General features: G+C 43.3%; 1 protein-coding gene across 2 annotated transcripts in view; it reads right to left on the reverse strand.

The window, feature by feature from the left end:
• LOC135921555 (uncharacterized) overlaps window positions 1-23,577 on the reverse strand; it is a 315,975-nt gene that overhangs the window by 55,248 nt on the left and 237,150 nt on the right. Inside the window, exon 7 of one of the 2 annotated variants that reach the window (XM_070522324.1) lies at window positions 8,689-8,798. The exons of the other annotated variant lie outside the window; for it this stretch is intronic. Within the exon in view, the coding sequence (XP_070378425.1) occupies window positions 8,718-8,798 (81 nt within the window). The 3' untranslated portion in view covers window positions 8,689-8,717. Of the gene's footprint in view, window positions 1-8,688; window positions 8,799-23,577 lie in introns of those variants that run through there. 2 annotated transcript variants of the gene reach the window in all.

Consider the following 23,577-nt stretch of genomic DNA (forward strand, 5'->3'; position numbering starts at 1 on the left):
CGGTAAGCTAATTCACCAAAACCGAACGGAATAAATCTTATCTCCAGATTTAGATGACAGCAGGTGATTAAGGTATATAAACTGCATAAAAAATGGCGGTAAATATCTGAATGGCTGAGCTCGTTTACGCACGTCTGAACAAATCGCTTCCGTTTCTCACGCCTTTCGGACCAATCAGCACTTTACGGGGGATTTCCCGTAGATACAGGGCGAAAATGCAATATTTGGCACTTTATAAAGCTCCGGTAATTGTCATGGGCGTGTTGCCAATGCGTGGTCAAACGCGTTCCGCAGAAGTTAGTTCTCCTACCACGAACGTCCAGAACAAGAATAAATTTAGGGATAATGTGGAATATAAGTGTATTTTAATGCTACGAAAACTACTCAACTTGCGTTCCTTCGAATCGGGCCGTATTTGTAAGCTTCCTATCTGATCCTCACGAAAAATTCCAGGTGTCATCATTCGTTATGTAATAAATATTAGATGTGGGTGAATATTGACTTTTTTTTCGAATGTCAATGTTAGCTATCGAATAATGAATAGACAAATGGAGACGCATCTTTTCCGGCCGGTATTATTATTTTGGTATAATAAGGCAACATGCTTGTATATACTGAATAGACAGTCAGATATCACGGACGATTTAGAGTCGTTTCAAGCAAAAACATAGCTGTAACTGTCATCAAAAGAACTGCAGGAATAGCCGCTTAACACCTTTAGAGGCCGGTCACCAACAAGGTTTCGAAGAATGACAGGCTGCTGTGCGATTAGCTTTGCAAAGGCGTTTAATAGACAAATGCTGGAAAAATATAAGAAGTTTTGGTAAAGGAATAGAGGAAGCTACTGGAGTATTCATGGGTCCTAGACATAACACAGAGCGTGTTACAACGAAATCATCACTGGTCCGAACCTAAAAGGTAAACAACTGCATGATTAGACTGGAATAAACACTAATTGGTAAACCAAAAAAAGAAGAATGACCGGTTGTCGTATAATGGACCCGATTTATTGTTAGTATCAACTATATAAATGCGATGGATAATGAAGAAATTGAATAATTAGAAGAAATTACTTCTAGTTTTTGACTACTATACAAAACATTAGGAGACAAAGAGAAATGGAAGAAAGAAAGACAACTTGCTGACGATGTAAGCCGAACCCACAACCTCTGCATTAGGGCGGGTTACACTACCGATTGTGCGACAGCGACGGCAGTTCTCACGTCCGCATTCTTGGATATTCATGTATGTGCACAAGATATAATCCAAAAAGCGTTAATCAGCGTCACATTTCTATCGCAATACCGAACACAAAACTTGCATTACCGGTTTCCTTTCTGCATTGCTTCAAAAACTCCGTGGTTCTTTTACTTGCTATAATTCGTAATACTTCGTTCAGCTCGTAGAGAACAGTAACCTGGGGCACTATAACGTAAAACTATTCCAAACTTTTCTATTTCAATTCTGCTATCAGCCCTCCACGATTGGTCAAAAACTTTTTCGACCACGCCCACTTCACCTGTCTGCCACGCGACGTCACGAAAGCCGCGATACCTCCTCATCTGATATGATGTGTACACACTGATTACGCATGATTTGACAGAAAAAAGAAATACAGTTATTTCTGATTCGACCCCTTTTCGCCGTTAGCCCTCGGCTATTGGTAAAACGTATTCGGGCTGCACCCGCTTCACCTGCCTGTCACGCGACGTCAAAAACCGCACAAACTCACCGCGTCAAAGTGACGTGTACGCGATAAAGATGCACTAATATGCCGAATAAAACTGAATTTTCGTCGGAATAGCCGCAGGCTGCCCCGTTCCGAAAGGAATAAAAAATGGCTGCCACCGATCGCTGAGACGCTGGCTACTCGCACCTGCCAGAGAGCGTTGGTGTATTTGCGTATAATAAAACTTCTTGCGTGGCCGTGTAACGTTGTCGAGCCCTTTCGGCACGTTTACCACCTCATTCAGCCAACTATTCTTTGCCGAGGGTCTGTTTAAGCGTCATTCTTAAGCTTCCGTTGCATGCCGCCGTGAGTTTCGACCAGCCGCCACAAGCTAAGTAAGGGAAAGCCGACCAATCGCAGACGACGGCACCACCCTCTTCATCCGGTTATCGATTTTCAGTGCACTGGCTCTGCCCAAGTGAATCCCTCTCCACTTGAGCGTTCTCCTCGCCTCTTGTCAGCCAATTAGATACGACAAGCCGCTCAGTGTAGGCAACGTTATTCGTTTTTCAAGCAAACAAAAGTGACCTCCTATGAACAGGAGACCGTTTGATTGGTCTGTTCAGAAAACCCTGCGGGTGACCGCCCGGTGCTTGCGTCGGTGGTCACGCAAATTTTACGTCAGAAGATTGGAATAGAAACATATTGGAATAGTTTAACGCTATAGAGTCCCTAATTTTAACAGTCGTTTGTTGCCAAGTGTTTGTTTTGCTTCAGTATTCGTAAATACGGAATAGTCTAATTTTCAAAAATGAATAAAATATTACACACCAACAATTCGCGTTACAAAATCTTAATATTTGCCCGCCCTATAGTAAATACATTTGTAAACTTAAATCCCTGAAAATAAACTTCTTGTACATTCACTGTTTTCCTTCGCCTGCCCGGACAGAAGAGGAACATGAAACCTGTAAGCAAATGATTTACCTGGCGATATCTTATATATTGGATATCTTATATTGCGAAATTGTCTGCCAGTTCTTTCTGAGCCATGAGCGAGACGACCGATGGAAGTCCTCCGTCTGCTGCTGCTGCTGCTGCTGCTAAACGAGCTGCCAGAGCAGAGGCCCAGCGCAGTCGCCGTCAGAATCCAGAGGTGCGTGCCGCCGAAGCAGAAGCTTACCGTCGCCGCCGTCGAGATGATCCAGGAGTACGCGTCGCCGGAGCAGAGGCTAAGCGCCGCCGCCGAGAAGACCCTGCCGTTCGCGCCGCCGAAGCGGAGGCTCATCGCCGCCGTCGAGAGCAACCAGCAGTAAGCGAGGCTGAAGCAGAAGCTCATCGCCGCCGCCGAGAAGACCCTGCAGTTCGCGCCGCCGAAGCGGAGGCTCATCGCCGCCGTCGAGAAGCGAGGCTGAAGCAGAAGCTCGTCGCCGCCGCCGAGAAGACCCTGCCGTTCGCACCGCCGAAGCGGAGGCTCATCGCCGCCGTCGAGAGCAACCAGCAGTAAGCGAGGCTGAAGCAGAAGCTCATCGCCGTCGCCGAGAAGACTCTACCGTTCGCGCGGCCGAAGCCGAGGCCAAACGCAAACAAAGGCTCGCAAACAGCTGCGCTCAAATTTCGCATTACGAAGTAACGTAATCGTCGGTAATTTTTTTACTCACGCATACAGCACATGGCGCTCCGTGACGATCTTATTACCTTTGCGTTTGATACGGAACCTCATGGTGACGCCATCGGCAGAAATGCCCCGGAGGGTTCGTATAATTGCTATGGAAATAAAAATGGGTGCGAGAAGTGCGCGCATAAAATTCTGCCTTGTAATGTACAGCAGTCAGGCCAGTACTAGAAGTTCACCTGGTTTTCAAGCGCAGGGGCAACACCATAGGCACATTTCTCATGTCACTACTCATTCACTGAGCGAATTTATGGTGCAGACCTCGTACCAATGCTGAAATAGTTTACGAAGGCGTAAATTCGGAAAGTAATGTCCCGCTGGAAGCCTTTTTGCACTGCAGCGCTACACCAAAGGTACACTTCCCACAACATTGCTGAGTTACTGAGTGAATCTTTGGGGCAGACCTAATAGCATTACTGAAACGCTGAAATAGTTTACGAAGGCATAAATTCGAAAGTAATCTCAACCTGGAAGTCTATTTGCTCTGCAGAGGCTGCGCTATATGTACACTTCCCATGTCTTTGCTGTTACAGTGAATTATTGAGGCAGACCTCGTACCAATGCTTTTATGAAGGCATATACTTCGAAAGTAATACCCAGCCTCTCTGCACTGCTATTTGAGCAGTGAGGCCTCCGTTTTGCATGCATGTTACCTTAAGCAGACGCCGTTCTCGATCTGCTGTTCGCAGCAGCATTTCTCATTGTAATATTAAGAATACCCAGCAGCCTTAACAGTGGAGGGACCTTATGGAAGGATTTGGTGCAGCAAAAGAATCTTTTATTACCGCACTCCGAACGAGACTTCCATTTAAACAGCACGAATTTCTTGTTTGTATCACCACCTTTCATACTTATGACTGGGAGAATTCCATTATAACTGCTTGCCCGCTCATTGGCCTGTTTCTTAAGTAACTTGCATTCATGCCTTGTTTTCTCTTGGTGGCACCAGCGACTGCCACTAACCGTACTTCTTGCCAAGCAGGGTTTGGGTACGGGCTAGTTAGTATTCCATTGTAAACATCACTTGCAGTGCGTCTTCGTCGTTCTTTCGCTCCTGTGTCTGTATGAAGGCACTCTAAGTGATAGATCTTCAAAAGCGAAGCTTTCGTGACCGTGGATCCAGCCTGGCTTTTTCATTGATGAACAAAGAAGCCAACCGATCTGTGCATAGCATGCACGCCGCGCTCTCCGCTGGGTTCCCTGCAGCATCAGCAGCCTTCGGCCATCCGCGGCTGAGGGCATTGAGGACGTAAACGCTTCTTGCCGATAGAATGCATTTGAACGTCGCTACGTACGCTCGCGCATGCTGCTTCTGAAACCACGATGGGTTCACAGCGTCCGGCAATGAAGGTGTGTACGCCCGCGCTTGTGTGCGCGCATTTGAGTGCATGTGTGTACACGTGGTCACTGAGACAAAGCTTCGCTTTTATGTTTTCCAACTTATTGGATCTGCTGCTATTCGTTTTGCCGTTTCATTTCACCACTTTTGCTGATGACTCCCTTCATTAGCTTCTGAGACAGGCCTAACTCGTGGAAGTGCGCGCACATAAGAATGCACATAAACTTTGATGCGCTCAAATAAATGCGCGAGTTTGGTCGTGAAACAATTTTCTACAATATTTACATTTCCGCAATTCGGAACCGTTAAGAGAACCTATATGAACCATATCAAACCGGTCCGAACCATTATATTGTTGCTCCGGAGCTGATCCTCAGCCAAACCTGAAAATATGCGGCAGCCTTAATGCGAAGCTCAACTGAACCTGAAAATTTTCCAACAGGATAAAGTGCCGCTACCCGTTACTACGACAAATAACGACAGTTGAGCTAAAAGCGACACAGGTCTGTGTTTGCTTAGGTCGTTTTTGGAACCTCGTTGGTGCATAACGACAACTTTTGCTTTCTTCATTTCCAGTGGCAACACAGCCGTGTCTAAAGACCGAGTATATATGTCAGTTAGTGCAAGGCTAATAATTTATTTATTTTTATTTATTTATTTATTTATTTATTACATACTGCAGGCCAATGTGCTCCAAGCAGGATGGTTAATACAATATATAACTGTATTGCGAAAAAAAAAACATACACACACACAAAAGAAAGAACAAGAAAAAAGAAACATGATATCATTTGAGGCAATTAAGAACACAAAAAACATGATCGTTTAGTCACACAGTGCGTCTTGAAGTTCTATTAATCTATTCCAGTCGGCACACAATGGGGAAGAAAAAGGAAAAACCTATATATGTTTGCTCTCGCAAAGCAAGAGCTCTGAAAGTGTGTCAGGTAATGTCGCATAGGTCTCGTAGACAATGGGAAAAGAAACTGCTTAATCGATAGCCATTTTACCGTTAACAAATAAGCTTAAGAAATTAAGACTTTCAACTTTCGCCTTAACAGACCGAGTTTGCGTTGAGCAGAACCAACAAGGTTTTCAATGTGTGCGTTCAAATTCAAAATGTGCCTGATTGTGACCCCGACATACTTAAGCTTACTAACATGTTGAAGTCGGCAATTATTTATTCTGTAAGGAAAAGGCAACGAGGTTTTCTTGTTAGATATAGTCATGTAAGCTGATTTTTTGAAATTAATTTTCATGTCTCACGTAACATACCTGTCATAAATGATTTACAAGCATTCGTTCAACAACACTTGATCCTGGACATTCTTTACGCGACAGTAAGCAAGGCAATTATCCGCAAATTGACGCAGTTTAAGATTAGGATGCAAGTCATTACCAATGTCACTTACATATAATAAAAACAAAATTGGTCCTAAAACCGAGCCTTGTGGCACACCAGATAAAGCAGGTAAGGAGGATGATCCTTTCGCCTGCTATTTGAACATATTGCTTTCTATTTGTCAGGTGCGCATGGATTAGTTTCACAATTTGTCTATTACCTCCAACTTTATACCATTTCTCAAAAAGTTTTGTGTGACACATCCGGTCGAAAGCCTTGAAAAATCAATTGCTATAACATCAATTTGTTCCTTGTTGTTAATTGCGACACCAAAACCATGAGACACCTCAAAAGCTGCATCACTGTTGACAGACGTTGGCGAAAGCCATGCTGCTTGCTGTAGAATAGGTTATTTTCTATATATTCAACCAGACGTTTCGATATTATGTGTTCTCACATTTTACACGCGGAGCATGTAATGGAAATCGCCCGCTAGTTCTCCGCCAATAACTTATTGCCCGCTTTAAAAATAGGTACGATGCGTGCAAAAAGACAATCTTTCGGGACACCTCTGCTATGAAATGACATTGCAAAAAATCTAGACAAAAAATGCGATATGCATCCACAATAATTAACGCCTTAAAAACTCGTTGGCTATTCCATCGGGGCCACAATATGTTTTGATATCCAGTTTTACCAACAATGCTAGAATGCCTATTTCCAGAATTTCCAGTATTTTTAAAGTGAGTTTCGCAAGTAACCCACCAGCGTTGTTGAAAAACATGCCACCTTCGCATCTTTTAATTCTTTTCTAACTTAAGTACTGAGACTGGCTATTTCAGCACATCGCTATGGCATCCTTCAACGCGCACAATTTAGTCGCCGCTAGAAATGAATAATGTTTCTAGTTACCCATGGACTGGGTTTTCTGATGGCACATCTTGTTCTAAACAGGCGAGAACTACTTATACAAAGCATCTCCAAACCATATTTGTGTCTTTATCAACCGGAATATTATCAAGAGCACGTTCCAAATATTCAGTCCGACAAAAGTTATCCACAAATACAGAGGGATTTTTTCTAATGGCGTGTTACCAATACTTAAAATTGCTACTACTGTTTTATGATCTATGCCATCCACAATTATAATCAAATGTACCGCTAGTCAAAAATAACAAATCCAGCATATATTGATTTTGCCCCGGTGTCCTGGTGGGCTCATGAACAACCAGAACAAAGTTATGCTCGAGCATAATCTCGAACATTATAACAGCGCTAGGCTTTTCCAATGGCCCCATAATTCTCACGTCCCAATCGACACCTGGTAAATTAAAATTCCCTGTTAGAAAAATTCTACTTGTGGCATTCCTTATGGTATTTAAATGCTTGTCAAGCGCATACAAAAGTTCAGGAGGGTTTCCGGGGGCTCTGTAGATAACGCCAACTATCAAAATGATATTGCCAAGAAATGGTTTCCCCCGCACACTTTCATGCCCGTTTATGGAAGACACAGTTATATATCTGAATGGTTTCTTCACTAGAAGCGCCACGCCACCGCCTTGTGTTACTTTATCATTGCGGATAGTGCTTGGAAGTGCTTGGAAAATACCTCATCATCCTTCACGTCACTGTGGAACCACGTTTCTGTTATGGCAATGAGCTCTGCGTCGTGAAGCAATGACAAATATTCAAGCTGTTCTACCTTATTCACTAAGCTCCGTGCATTAATGTTCAGTAATATTATATCGGGCTGCCTTGCGCATCAGTCAACTTTTTCGGTGGCAGGTGGTCGTTCATTGCGCAGTCTCACGCGAACATCCTGCTCAAAGTCACATGTCCGGACAATGCTATTGATAAAAAGCTTATAGGGAACAACACTGATCTTTGCGCCATCGCGTTTATCATTCTGAGCCGATTTCCGAACTTGTCTTCTTTTTACGACTGTTTCCGGCGAATAGTCGTCAGAAACACTAATATTCGTTCCTTTGAGTTTTTTGCAGTTCTTAAAGATTACCACATTTTCATTGTAATCGTACAATTTTAGGATAACAGGTCCATCACTTGATGGTTTCTTTTAGTCAAGCCTATGTATTCTTTCAACTAATGAAATCGTGACGCCAAGTTTGTTGGAAAAAATAGTTTTTACAACTTGCTGCTCCATGTCTTCACGCTTTTCGTTTTCCGTCTCGGGAAGACCAAATAGATTAATATTACTCCGTCGTGCCCGGTCTTCCAAATCAGTTAGTCGCTCCTGTTGATGCTGAACTGTTCGCTTAATGTCTTCAACCGTTCATTCCAGAATTGTCACCCGAGCACATCAACTCGTAATTTTAACTGGGCTCTCTTCCAAATTGGCGAACCTGTTGTCCATTTGAATTTGCATATCCAAAATGTGTTTTACCATTTCTTCCAAAGTTGGACCAGGGTTTGTTTCTACGTCCCCGGAAAGCAAGACCTTTAGCTCAAACCACCACATGCTCATAACTTCAAAACACTCCACACGGAGCAGCAGCACCAATGGACATAGGCAATCTAACCGTAGTCTTGATACAAGAGAGTAGTAACCCACCTGTAAGACTAGCCATGCATGGTTATGCGCCACTGCCACTGCCGCACTCCCGCGCCCACTGAAGGTAGCCGAGTGCAGTATCTGCTTTATAAGCCTGCTGTCTGTTGCTGATGTCACTACCGCTTAACGATCCAATTGGCTTATCCAGGTGACGTCCACCGCTGCTGAACTGGGCTCCTCACTGCTGACGATGAGCGGCAGAATCTGTAAGACCAGCCATGCGTGGTTATGCGCTATTGCCACTGCCGTGCTGCACAACCCCCAAATTCCGCCCCCGGAACAACAGTGTGCATTTGGCCAACAAAAAATTATGCAAAAACCATCAACTATGACAGCCAATGTAAGCGAGTAGCGCGAAGGAATGGACGAACGAGTAAGCGAACGGCACTCTCCTTTCCACCCAGCCTCCCTCCCACCTCTTACTGCAGCCCGTCCCCATAGCTCGGTTGCGGGAGAGCACGGGCCCTTTCGCTTGACGCCTGCCCTCGACTTCTCGGCTTTATTTCTCTGCAGCCGTGGAGAGCGAACGGCTCCACTTCTTACTCGGCGTGTTGGCGTCAATGCTGCCAGCGTTCGACGAAATGCTCGTGAGAGCATGTGGTGTATTTCTTGTGGGAGAGAATTCGCTATGGATTCTCGTCCTCCGGACCGTCCATGACAGGTTGGCCAATGTGGGCGGCCAGCGAAATGTGCGACGAACCTCCTTTTCCCAGTGTTTCCACTTTGCCATGTGCATGCTCAAGAACAGGCGCCCATTCCCTCCGACTGCGCCCATTCCTTCCGACCAACGAGCGAGCGAACGAGCTATCGAGCTTTGCTCCCTCCTTCCCCTCCGCGCCAGTGGGTTGCGCGATAATTTGCGCACGACTGCCACACCCTCCTCTTCCCGCCGTCTTTCTTGGCAACTCGATTGCCCGAGAACACGCGCCATTTTCCTTGGCAAGTTTCTTCGCCTTCCCTCCGCCAAGTCTGACCATCGTTGTACCACATACCTAGCACGAGAGGGGCAGAATAAGCTAATGAAGGCTATTCGATTTATAAAAAAGCACAGGTGGGTTCAATTCGGCAATTCGGGAGGGTGTTCCAACTTCAGCACAGTGATCGATCTGTGGGCCAAACACACATACACTGTCAATGCAGAATGCGCAAAAGCATTGTTCCGGTTTATAGTTTCCAGCATTCCTCATTCAACACGTTTGGTCGCACGCGACGCACACGTTTTTAACGTAGAACCTCTACACTTTAATGTAGAAAGCAGCCTTGACAGCTTGACCTTCAAAGTACAGATTCGTGGTGCAGAATCCTATGGTAGCTAAAAAAAAGCAACAAGACACATTGAACATCCTTTGATTCTTCCTCTCTTCACACGTGCATTTATTTTTTGGTTTGCCTTGGCTCATCTCACATTTTCCGCTCCTTGCTCTGCATGAGGAGAATTCTGTTTCTTCCCCGATGACGAAACCTTGCAAGAATTTATCGCTTTTGTAAAAAGCTTTCGCATCAATTCAAAAATATTTTCGTCACACCCTCTCCTATATATTTTCATTTCCAAATATCTCTCAAAATTCGGTGAGCAGACGTCTTCCGCAAACCAAATGCATCTGATATAATTCTAACAGCAATTAGGCAATCACGTAACACAAGAGAACATATACAAGCCGTCGACATGTTTTCATCTCCGCATGAGGCTGGTTGGCGACTGTTCGTTGATGTCCATTTCGCAACAAAAATAAATAAAGTAGCAGTTTCGCCCGAAAGGCGAAGCATTGCTTCCGGTAGCAAATTAGTGGAGAGCTACACGAAGTAAGGACAATAGTTTTATCGGTCGTGTAAACTTGTCAACATAGTATGCCTAACTAAATTAAAATGCATGGCTGCACGCGCGCACACGCAAATATGTGCACATATCACTCGATGACTGCGGAAACTCGCTGTCACACCCTGCAGTGAGGAAGCGCGGAAGCAGCAGCGAGCGATTTATTATTCGTGCTTTGTCTCGCAACAACGCGATCTAAGCCGCGAAAACACAGCGCAAGGTGCACTCTGTCCCAGTCGCACATGGCTTTCAAGATAAGCTGCCTGGGTGGGCGAGCGCGGCCGCCCGGGCATCCCAGAGTAAAACTCCCTCCCTACCCCCCCTCCCCCACCTCCTAAACGTCGCGCGTGACAGAAGACATCTCGTACTTTCTCGCTCTCCTCGCTTGCGTGCACGAGATTGAGCTCCTATCGGCGACTCAACCTCGCAGCTTTTCACTCGCACAAACAGCACAAGGCACGCGGCCATGATTTTATCGAACTTGCGCTTTGTAAGAAACTTCACGGTGACGCCGACGGCACGAATGCGCACGGAGTGGTGCGCATAAAATTCTGCCTTCAATTGTGCAGCAATCCGGCCGGTACTAGAGGTTAATCAAATTTTCGGTCGCAGTGGCTACACCATGGCTGCCCTTCTTCCCATTTTATAGCCGAGTCACTGCATGCCTTCTTATGGCAGACCTCGTCCATATGCTTAAGAGCTTGAAATGTTTACCAAAGCGTATCTTTAGAAAGTAATATACGAAACCGTATCAGCCCTTCGCACTGCTATTGGAGCCAGAGCAGCTCTTTTTAGCGTGGACGTTAACTTCAGCAAACGCTGTTCTCAGACAAGATGTCGCAGTGCCGTTTATCAATGCAGCTTTCAGTATGCGTCGCGACCATGCCAGTGCAGAAAATACGTTGAACAATTTCGTGCTTTGAAAGAGTCTTTTATTTGCCAGCTCTGAAAGTTCCCGTCTTTTTTTGAAAAAGCTTGAATCAGGTTTAAAAAATGACCTTTCCTGCTTATAACCGGGAGGTGCCTAATTGCTTGCTCGCTCATTTGCTTGTTTCATAGTTACCGCGCTTTTTTCACTTCTGTTGCTGCCCCCGGCTGCTGCCATCACCCGTGCTTTATTAAAAGCGAATTCTTTCTTTACCAACATCGGCAGGTTTCGTGAGCGTGGCCTGACTTTTTCCGTGGTTAATTCGCGAACCAATCACAACGGAGAACACACACCGCGTGCTTCGCTAGGTTGTTTACAGCAGCAGCTGCCTACGCCCACCCGCGACTACACGGGGTTAGGAATGGCCGTACGGGGTGGCAACGAGCCAGCTTTCAGCCCGCTGCACGTGTTCCAATCCCACCAGACGGGGAGCACTTCAGAGAACTGCGGATGACCGGCAGCCACGTGGCGCGCGGTCAGCTCAGGAATGTGGTACTCGGCCGCGCCACCCGGGACACCGCAGAGTTCTACGAAGCCCTCTGACGTCGGCTCCGGACCTTTGCACCTCTGCGTGTGTGCGACACGAGTATGTGAGCCCGCCTCCTCCAAATGGGCGGGTCAACTTCGGTGACGTCGAACGGTGACGTCGAACGATGACTGGACGAACGTTTCCGTTCGCTTGGAATCAAGAGGATATAAGCAGCGATTGTCGGCTGCTAGTGTGTGCTCGTTGTGTGCTCGTCGTCGGGAGCTGAGTGCTCGTTGTCATGCTGGAGATGTAATAGTGAGCTGTGTGCTCGTAAGCTGTTTGCTGCATGCGTCGTCTTGCATGCTCCATATGGGAGTCACGCTAGACAGGCGATGTAGCTCATGTTTGAACTGTAAATACTGCAAATAATTCCTGCTCGCCTAGTTCCCCGTCAAAGTCCTCCCTTCAAGTACGACCGCTCCAAACTCTTACAACGGTAATGAGGAAGTAAACGTTTCCTGGGGAGAGAATGTATTTAAATTTCAGTATGCACGCACCCGAATGATGCCTCTGAAACAATGACGCGTTCAAGGCATTGACTCGGGCTAGTCAGTCTGTAATATTGGAAGCCTGAATAGCGCAATTGATGTTTTCAATACATTCAAGACTGCTCGCATTGACCCGGCCGTACATTGGTTTTTTTCCGCGGCGAAACAAGAGGCGGCGCGAAGCATTCGCATTATCCTGCCGGCGCTCTTCATGACGACAGCGTTGTGATAGCGAATGGTCGCCATACGTTTTTACATTGCACACAACAAAGTCTAAAAACCTCATTTTATAATGTCCCCTTTGCCATGAATACGGGTAAGAAACTTGTCAAGCTGCAAAAAAGCAGCGTTTAGTTCTCGTGCGAGCGTTCATTTGCTGTAAATGAATAATTACGAAATAAATAAATATTTATTTATTCATTTATTTATTTATTTATTTATTTATTTATTTATTTATTATACCCAGAAAAGTGCGGTTTTAACGTGACAGTTTAAAGGGCCCCGCATGGCGCTAAATCCGGTGTCGGTGTCGGCGGCGTTGTCCGTGAGAAAACTACCATCCCGAATGACGCATCCAGAACCGCGCAGGCGTACTTGGTGGCGCATAAGCATTACTGAAATAAATGAATGAATAAATGAATCTCGAAGTAAAATGCGCCAAAAAATTCGTAAACCACAACTTGCGCGGAAGCAGCAGAGATAACAGCGTCGAGTTGTAATTTCAATACAACATAATAGTGTTACGTAGAAACTCAAACACAAACCCTTTTTCCAGCTGCCGTTTGAGGTTTGGCGCTACTCTGCATAATCTCCGGGATCAGCCCATGCAACAGACCGCGTTTCCACCAGCAAGCTCGCCTTCGAGCATAGCGCTCGCCGCCAGCGTTTCCCGGTACGAACTATACGGTTGCATGAGCTTCAGTTGCCGGAAGCGTGAGGAGAAGTCAAGAAACTTTCAGTACTATCGCGTTACATATTTAAGGAGAAGCTTAAGCGTCCTCCAATTGCTTTTATTCCGTATCCCATGCTCGGACAGCTCGGATTGTCTTTCGGGCCTCACCACCACGTGCTGTAGCAGATAACGCCTAGCCGGGCGCAGTAAACATTTACGAGTACGGTGCTTCGCGCTGCCAGTGGGACGCTCCTTGCTAGTGGGCAGTCCAAAACAAGTTTAACCTAAAATTTCTTGCATCATCCAATGCTTGTTAAGGCCGTCTAGACTAACCATCTTTGAAAACACAAAATACGTTGTGCTTTAACAATTTACCTATATTTATACAGTGTTACCACTTTAGCAATTTTGCCGTTACATTTAGGGACACTTTCGTGTCATTATGCCAAACTTTTTTATTTAGTTAACAGCGATACTTGTATTGAATCAACTTTGCAATTGGTGATATTTGGCCAAACTGCAAGCCAGAAAAGTTGCTTCAGAAATGGCATTCTAGAATGCAGCTCTAGGACTGCCGAAACTGGTTGTACGGCGCATAAGCTCCAATACTACACAAACAGCAATTGCCTTCACATTGGTAGCCTTCCCATTGTGATTGTGCTTTACAAGACGGTGGCCATCATAGCATTCAGCTTGTGCTCAGAATATTGATGCTTCTTTGTGATTTACAAAACAGATTTGAATACGTGGATACATCGCGGTTTCAGTGGCGTCACTAAATGCACATAAATGGTGAATGTGTGGTTTACCTAGTTTACCAACCCCGAATCGAATAAATTTTATGTTCAGATTTAGATGGCAGCAGTTGAATAAGACATACAGACTGCATAAAGAAAAGGCGTAAAATATGGTAACGGCTGAACTCGCTTACGCGGGCCGGAACAAATCGCTTCCGTTTCTCACTCCTTTGAGACCAATCAGCGCATTACGGCGGATTTGCAATAATTTTATAAAGCTCGAATTTGCAAAATGCGATATTCGAGCTTTATAAAGCTGTGGTAATTGACGACGCCGTGTTGCCAGTACGCGGTCGAGCGTGTTCCAAGAAATTTAGGGCTAATGTTGGCTATACGTGCATTTTCATGCTAGGAAAACTACAGTACTTGCGTTATTTTGAGTCGCGCCGTATTTGTAACCTTCCTGTCTTATCCGAACGAAAAATGTAAGCTCTCACCATCTGTCATGCAATGAATATTAAATGTGGCTGAATGTTACTTTTTCGAATACCAATCAAATACTAATATTAGGTACGGAATATTGAATAGACAAATGCAGACACATCTTTTTCGGCAGGCATTTTTATTTCAGATATGATTAGGTAAAACGCTTGTACATACTGAATAGACAGTGAGCTATCACGGACGATTAGGCTCGTTTTCAAGAAAAAACCTCCCGGCACCTATCGTGAAAAGAACTGCAGGAATAGCCGCTTGACACCTTTAGAGCCTGGTCGCCAACAAGGTTTCCAATAATGACAGGCTGCTGTGCGACTAGCTTTACGAAAGCGATGAATAGGCGATTGCTGGAAAAATATAAGAAGTTTTGGTAAAGCAAAAGAACAGGCTATTGGAGTATTCATATGCCGTAGACGCAATACAGAGCCTGCTACAACGAGATCATCACTTGTCGTAACGTAAAAAACCAAAATGCTGCATTACTAGACTGCAAGAAAACTAATTATTAAAGTAAAATAAAGAATAACTGTTTGTCATGTAATAGACGACAAGAACCGAGGGAACCGATTTCTTGTTAGTAACAGCTGTATAAATTCGACGGATAATGCAGAAAAGGAACGATTAGAAGAAATTATTTGTAGTTTTTGACTAATATATAAAAACTTAGGAGATAAAGAGGAATGAAGGGAAAAAAGACAACTTGCTGACGGTGTGAGTCGAACCCACAACCTCCACATTACGCGCGTGTTGCGCTACCAATTGTGTGACAGCGTTGGCAGTTCAAACGTCCGCATTCCTGGGTGTTCATGTACGTGCACAAGACATAACCTAAAAAGTGTTAACCAGAGTCAGATTCCTGTCGCAATACCGAACTAAAAACTTGCATTACCAATTTTGTTTCTGCATTGCTTCAAAAACTGTATGTTTCTTTACTTCTGCTAATTCTTCATACTTATTTCAGCTTGTGGGCAACAGTAACCTGACTTTTAACAGTCGCTTGTTGCGAAATATTTGTTTAGCTTCAATATACGAAAATACCGAATAGCTTAATTTTCAAAAACGAATAAAATATTACACACCAACCATTCGCGTTACAATCATTGAATATTCCCCCAACCTATAGTAAATACATTTGTAAACTTAAATCCCTCATGAAACTTCTTGTAGAATCCCTGTTTTCCTTCACCTGCACGGACATTAGGCTACATGAAACGTGTAGGCAAATGAATTACTTTGCCTTATCTTATATTAGAATGGTCCAAAACACATGTGTTCTTATCTATCCACTTGAAAATTCTAGCGAGAACTTAAGTGACTTCTTGTCCAACACCAGCGACACGTTTGAGAAACTTTTGGCGACACTAGACTGTAATGGTTGGTCATGTGCGGTCGATAACAAGATCTGTCAATGACACAGATAACCGCCGCTGAAGCAGTCTTCAGCCTTTTTATTGCAACGGTAACCAGGCAATCCGCAATGAAGGTGGTCCTTACAGTACTCCTTGGCATCGAGCCCGCTTAGAGTGTGCTCCATCCAGTCATGTACATAAACTTCTGTATAATACCCAATGAATAATTTCCAATAAATTAAGGTGTCATTACAGCATTAAATAAACGAACAAGTCGTTGTTTATTGGTCGGCGACCACAATAACGAAACCTGCCTAAGCCCCCCTCCCACGCCCGGTGGGTGCCTGCTCACACCCCTCCCCTTGGTTGAAGCCCGCGGTGTCAGGCTTTCCGACGCTGTCATCTCTGATGCTTCCGCGCAAGTTGTAGTTTGCGAATTTTTTTGACGTATTTGACTTCGAGAAATTCATTTATTTCAATAACGCTTATGCGCCACGAAAAGGGCCTGCGCGGTTCCGGATGCGTTGTTCGGGATGATATTTTGGTCACAGACAACCCCGCCGACACCGACACCGGATTTAACGCGATGCGGCACCCTTAGCACTGTCAGGTTAAAACCACACTTTGCTGGGTATAATCAATCAATGAATTATTTATTAATTAATTAATCAATCAATCAATCAATCAATCAATCAATCAATCAATCAATCAATCAATCAATCAATCAATCAATCAATCAATATATCAATCTTTATTTCGTATTAATTCATTTACAGAAAGTGAACGCTAGGACAAGAACTAAAAGCTGCTTTTTTGCAGCTTGACAAGGTTCTTGCCCGTATTCATGACAACGGGGTCATAATAAAATAAAGTTTGTAGACTTTAGCATGTGCAATGTACAAATGTATAAGTGAGAACGTGTAAGGCGATATGTACAACGAGTGATACAAAGCAGTTTGTTTAGTCAGTACAAATGACATATGTGAATATACAGTCTAGAACAGATATACACAACTATGTTCAAGTGCTCAAAATTTATGATATAACATTCTCTTAACGAAAAATTCTGAGAGAAAGCTTGGCATCAGTGCTGTTTTGTGTCTCTTTTCTAAACTCTGTGCGGAGAGGGGAGGTAGGAGGGGCTGGAAAATTGTCCACTTTTCTCTTCCTCTAACTGTGAGTGTGTTGAGGGGGGGGGGGTATTCTCCGAGTGCCCCCGGTATATTCGCCTATGACAAGCAAGACGTCACGGGCGCACAGACCAATATAAGCATATCTCACTCGATGACCCCGACCATTCGCTGTAACAATGCTGTCGTCATGAAGAGCGCCGGCAGGATAAAGCGAATGCTTCGCGCCACCTCTTGTTTCGCCCCGAAGAAACCATTTTACGGCCAGGTCAATGCGAGCAGTCTCGAAAGTATTGAAAACTTCAATTGCGCTATTGACGCTCCCAGTATGACAGACCGACTAGCCCGAATCAATGCCTTGAACGCGTCATTGTTTCAGAGGCAGCATGCGCGTGCGTGCATACTGAAATCTAAATGCATTCTATCCCCAAGAACCATTTACTTCCTAATTACCGTGCAGCCGCGGATGGGAGAAGGCAGCTGCTGCTGCAAAGAACCCAGCGAAGCACGCGGCGTTTGTGCTACGTTGTGATTGGTTGGCATATTCACCAAGGAAAAATTCAGGCCACGCTCACGAAACCTGCCGATGTTGGTAAAAAAATAATTCGCTTTTAAAAAAGCATGGGTGATGGCAGCAGCCGGGGGAGCAACAGAAGTGAAAAAAGCGCGGTAACTTTGAAACAAACAAATGAGCGAGCAAGCTATTAGGCACGTGCCGGTTATAAGTACGAAAGGTCATATTTTCACCCACACATTCAAGCTTTTCAAAAAAATGACTGGAACTTTCAGAAATCGTAAATAAAAGAGTCTTTTAATGTACGAAATTCTTCCACATACGTTCTGCACTGGGATTGCTGCAACGGATACGGAAAATTTCATTGAAAATTGGTGCTGCCGCATCCAGACTGAGAAAAGGGTTTCCTGAAGATAGCTTCCACGCTAAGAAGTGGTGTTGTGGCTCCAATGGCAGTGCCCTCGCGCAATCCGTGTGCGTTTCACATTGCTGATTCACTGAGTCAATTCTTGGTGCAGACGTACCAATGCTGAAGGTCTTTACGATGGCATATACTTTGAAGGTAATATCCAGACCATCTGGGGGTTGGTGTTGCTATTGGAGCCAAAAAAATCTTTTTTTTTTTCGCCTGCATGTTACCTTAAGCAAACCCCGTTCTCGGACTGCTGCTCTCAGTATTATTTCTCATTGTAATTTTAAGAACACGCAGTAGCCTTAAGAGTGCAGAGACCTTATGAAAGAATTTGGCGCAGCACAATGATATTTTATTTGCGAACTCCGAACGAGACTTCTAATTAAACAGCGTGAATTTCTTGTTTATATTACCACCGTCGTACTTATGACAGGGAGACTCCATTTTAATTGCTTGCTCGCCAATTTGTTTGTTTCTTTAGCATCTTGTCTTGTTTTTTCTCTTGGTGGCACTGGCAACTGCCAAAAATCATACCTTTCTTAAAGCAGGGTTTGGCTAGGGGCTAGTTGGTATTTCATTGTAAACATCACTGACAGCGCGTCTTCGTCGTTCTGTCGGTCCTGTGTCTGTATGCACGCACTGTGAGTGATAACTTCTTAAAAGCGAATGTTTTTGTTGCGAATATCGGCGGGTTTCGAGATCGTGGAAGCAGCCTGGAGTTTTCCTTGATGAACAAAGCGACCAACCGATCAATGCGGAGCATGCACGCCGCTCGCTCCACTGGGTTACCTGCAGCAGCAGCAGCCTTCGACCAACCACGGCTCCAGGGTAATGAGGAAGTAAACGCTTCTAGCGGAGAGAATGTATTCGAACGTCGCTACGTACGCTCGCTCATGCTGCCCCAGAAACCACGATGGGTTCAAAGCGTCCGTCAATCAAGGGGTGTTCGCCCGCCCTTGCATGCGCGCGTTTGAGTGTGTGTATGTGTACGCGTGATCATTGAGACAAATCTTTGCTTTATATGTATTCCAACTTGCTGGATCTGCTGGTATTCATTTCGTGGTTTCATTTCCCCGCTTTTGCTGATGACACCCTTCGTGAACTTCTAAGACAGGCCTCACTCGTGAGAGGGCGCCACATAAGAATGCATACTATATTATCTAGATAAGAATGCACTTAACCATGGCGCTCAAATAAATGCGCCAGGGGGGTTGTGAAACCTTTTTCTAAAATATTTATATTTCCGCAATTTCGAACCGTCAAGAATGCCTATATGAACCATATCAAACCGGTCCGCACAATCATATTGTTGCTCTGGAGCTGAACGGCAGCCAAACCTGAAAGTATGCGTAAGACCGAACGCGAAGCTCAACTGAACCCGAAAACATTCCGGCCGGATGCACTGCGGTAAATAACAGGAGTTGAGCTAAAAACGACCCAGGTCTGTGTTGGCTTAGGTCGTTTTTGGAACCTGCTTTGTGCATAACAATAACTTTTGCTTCCTTCCTTCATTTCCAGCGGAAACACAGCCGCGTTTATAGACAGAATATACATGTGAGTTAGAGCAAGGCTAAATTATTTATTTATTTATTTATTTATTTATTTATTTATTTATTTATTTATTAATTTTTATTACATACTGCAGACCAATATGGTCCAAGTGGAACGGACTATATATCTGTACTACCCCCCCCCCCCAAAAAAAAAAAGAAAAACATACGCACACGAAACGGAAAGAACAAGAAAAAACAAACATGACAGCATCTGAGGAAAGAACACTAAAAAACATGATCGTCTAGTCAAACAGTGCGCCACGAGGTTCTGTTAATCTATTGCAGTCGGACACAGAACGCGGAAAAAAAAGAAAACCTATAAATGTTTGTTCTTGCAAGGTAAGGGGTTAGAAAGTTTGTTAGATAACGTCGCTTAGATATTGAAAGCAATGGGAAAAGAAACTGTGTCTGATCAATAGCCATTTTACCGTTAAGAAGTAAGCTTTAAAAAATTAAGACGACTTTTTTTTCTTTTTTGATTCGAGTAGTTCAATTTTGTTAGATTTCGTTAGGTTATAAGTAGAATCAGTGTACTGAAATTCAGAATAGACAAACCTGACAGCTTTACGCTGAATCCCTTATAAGTATTATTCTTAAGTTTAGTGTAAGCATACCAAACAATAGGACAATATTCAAGCTTAGGTATATGAATGTGAAACAACCATGATGTTTTACCTTAGGAGGATATTTTCGAAGATTACGTTTTCAGTAAGAAAACTTCCGGAAAGCTGTCGCGCACATGTTATCAATGTGCACATTCTAAGCGGTGTCATTAGTGATTGTTACTCCTACGTATTTGTAACAGGTAATCCCTTTGAAACGAAGATATGCTAGGTTCTAAATATATTTAGGAGCAATTGTCTTAAGCGTTACGCAAAGATAAAAAAGTTTTATCGGTGATAACAGTCAAACGTTACATTAGCGGGATTAGAATTGAACTCAACCTGCTCATGTACACATCTGATTTCACGAAAGAAAACATCATCCGCAAATAACCTAATTTGAGTTTGAGCAATAATTACAAAGTCAATATCATTTATGTATGAAGGAAGCAGCAAGGGTTCCAGAACACTTCCTTTAGGTATACCTCATCTTACTGGAAGACTTCAGGAATAACTACCATCAAATGAAACAAACTGCATTCGGTTACGCAGAGAATCAGAAAGCGCAGAGACCAAAATGTCGGGAAGGTTAATATTTATGAGTTCATTGAGCATTTCCTTATGAATAAATCTATCAAACGCTTTACTCAATTCTAAGAATATTGCTGTCCATCATTATCTATGCATGCTTCGAATTAATGAACTACCGTGACCAATTGTGTCGCAGTAGAAAAATATCTTCTAAATCCGTGTTGAAAGCTTCTTAGTATTGAGTTTTCTTCATGGGATTGAATTACGTGTTTTGCTAATTGTTCCAATAATTTACAATAAGAATGTGTTAAGGATATTGGGCGATAATATTTTTAATACCATATGGTCACGTTCCCTGTAGACGGCTGTAACTTGAGCCGTCTTCCATTCATCAGGTAGCCTCACAGTTAATAGGGAACATCGAAAAAAAATCACAAGAAATTTAGCGATAGTTTTGGAATGACGATGAAGCAAAATATTGGCAAACGATCCGGACCTCAAGTCCATCCTGTTTTCAAACTTAACAGCATTGCGACTGCACAATATCAAGAAATAAAATCAACCTGGGATGCTAAAGATGCCCCGCGACGCAGATTCCCGCGTGTACTAGCTTTCGAAAACACTCCAGTATTAAAACATACAGCGATAACCTGTTGATCTGTAACAAAGTTACCACCAACCGAAACCTGCCTCACGTGCCTGTCAGCATCGCTACAATAGTTCCAAAATTTTTGTAGTTCATTTTTCGTAATGTTAGTACAGTTGTTTTGAAAAAGACGTCCTTAGACTCGTGCACTGCATGTGCGAGAGTCTTTTTGATATCATTAATGATAATAAAATTGGGAGTAGACAATTCTGCTCGTTTTAGTTTCTCTTGTAAATGAACAATCTGACGCATTATCCAGTGTGTACGTTTGTTCACCTTATGTAGCTTGTTTGGTACAAACCTAGTGAAACAGTAAATTCACATACAAGCAAGCTTTTTTCATAGCAGAGATACGTTATCACTCTTTTAAGCAAAGTCACTAAGGCCATTTTCCTTAAGCGCAATCACAGAAGCATCACCAGCTCTGTTGTGATCTCTAAAATAACATATGCAACAAGTTTTCCCTATACCATATTTAATCTTTTATTCTATTATTTGATCTATTACTTTATGTGTCACATAGGTAATATGTTTCATTTAAGACTGAATGGGTCTTCACTATGGGTCTTCACTATGGGAATGGGTCTTCACTTTCATTTGTTTGAAAATTGACAGCACTTCGGCATTACTACATGAAGGAATAAATACGGTAATAAGGTGGCTACTTATACTATCAAGTGCGACCGACTCATGCGCGCTAGCCACCAACGCCACGAAATAGTCATTAAATTTGCCTGCTAGTTCAACACCACTAAATATACTGCCTTCGGGATATACATTGTCAGGGGAACCAGTGTAAGAGCACCCGAATAGTGCACTTAACTAGCTCCAGAGTATCTTTCGCTCGATGACACCACTAAACATGCTTGTGTGATAACTGTCCCTAGCTCATCACAATGTAGCACTTAAACTATCAGGAAAAGACTTGAACTTTGTGAAATCATCTGAATATCGACTTTGTAAGAATGTTTGGTACATCTTATTTTTTTAGTAATGTTTCTGGTGAGCTGTTTGCTAATCCAAGGTTTGCAAACTTCATCGGTTTTTGTACAGTTTTGTATGGGAATGCATCTATGTATAAGGAAACAAATTCCTGCGGGAAGCAGTTAAAAGCTTCATGTGTTGACTCATAACTGTATAGTGAGTGCGAGCTATGTCTCCTTATTCCATTGATAAAATCCTTCAATGTTGTTGCGTTAATAAGTTGTGTTACATGTTTACTTTGGTTATCTGGTGGGTTTACAGTACGGTGGCATATAAGATATACAGGAAGGTGACCACTTCGTAACCTATCAGTAACACCTGCAGATATCACACTGGTTCATCTACTAGTAAAAACTAAATATATTTTTTATTTACGAATACTTTTGGCCTGTCGGCCGTTACAGGGTGGGTCAAAGCAGCACTTGGACAATCAGTACAATACATGGTATTACAATTATACATACAGCAAAAAAAACAAAAAACAAAAAAAAAAACCAAGTTAGTAGCAGTATTTCGGCAATTAGTACAGTACATGAAGCCAGTACATGAATAGTGTTTTAATATGAGAACATAAGTGAACAAAGAAGATACATAAGCGAAATATAATACATATACTCCGATAAATATGACTATAAACGCAGTGTTAATAAACGAGGTCATACACTCTACCCTCCCAAAAAAACAAAAAAAAAACAAAAAAAAACACGAATACGTGCGAGCTTCTTTCAATGTTGCCTTAAGGTTTTCTCGAATTCTTCCGCACTGATGCTTTCTCGCGTTAACACCGGTAACTCATTCCATTCTTTAATGGTTCTTGGGAAGAAGGAAAATGCGTAGGCGTTAATGTGTATCTGAGGTATTTGAAAAGTATTATGTTTGCTTTTCCGTAGTGTTCTACCTTGTCGTGCTATCAAATACTGTTCGCTATTAATGTTGAATGTGTTTTTAGTGAGAAGAAAAAATAACTTTAACCTAGCTATGCGCCTGCGTTCAGCGAGCGTAGGCAAGTGCAGCAATCCGAGCATTTCGGAGACTGAATCTGTGCGAGAATAACGCGATAGGATAAACCTTGCTGCTCGACGTTGAACTCTTTCCAGTCTCTCAATTAGCCCTCACTGATAAGGGTCCCAGATTATGCTGGCGTATTCTAACGTGGGTCGAACGTACGTTAAATAAGCTGTTAGTTTTACTGAATGCGAGGCTAACTGCAATTTCCGTCGTAAGAACCAAAGCTTCCTTTCCGCAGTTTGGCATATTTTTGTAACATGGTTGGACCAGCTTAAATTCGCGGATATATGTATGCCTAAGTATTTGAGCACGTCAACCGTGGAAAGCACCGAAGAATTCACTGTGTAATTAAAATCAAAAATATGA

The sequence above is a fragment of the Dermacentor albipictus genome, chromosome 7 (genome assembly GCF_038994185.2).
Source record: "Dermacentor albipictus isolate Rhodes 1998 colony chromosome 7, USDA_Dalb.pri_finalv2, whole genome shotgun sequence".
Taxonomy (NCBI): Eukaryota; Metazoa; Arthropoda; class Arachnida; order Ixodida; family Ixodidae; genus Dermacentor; species Dermacentor albipictus.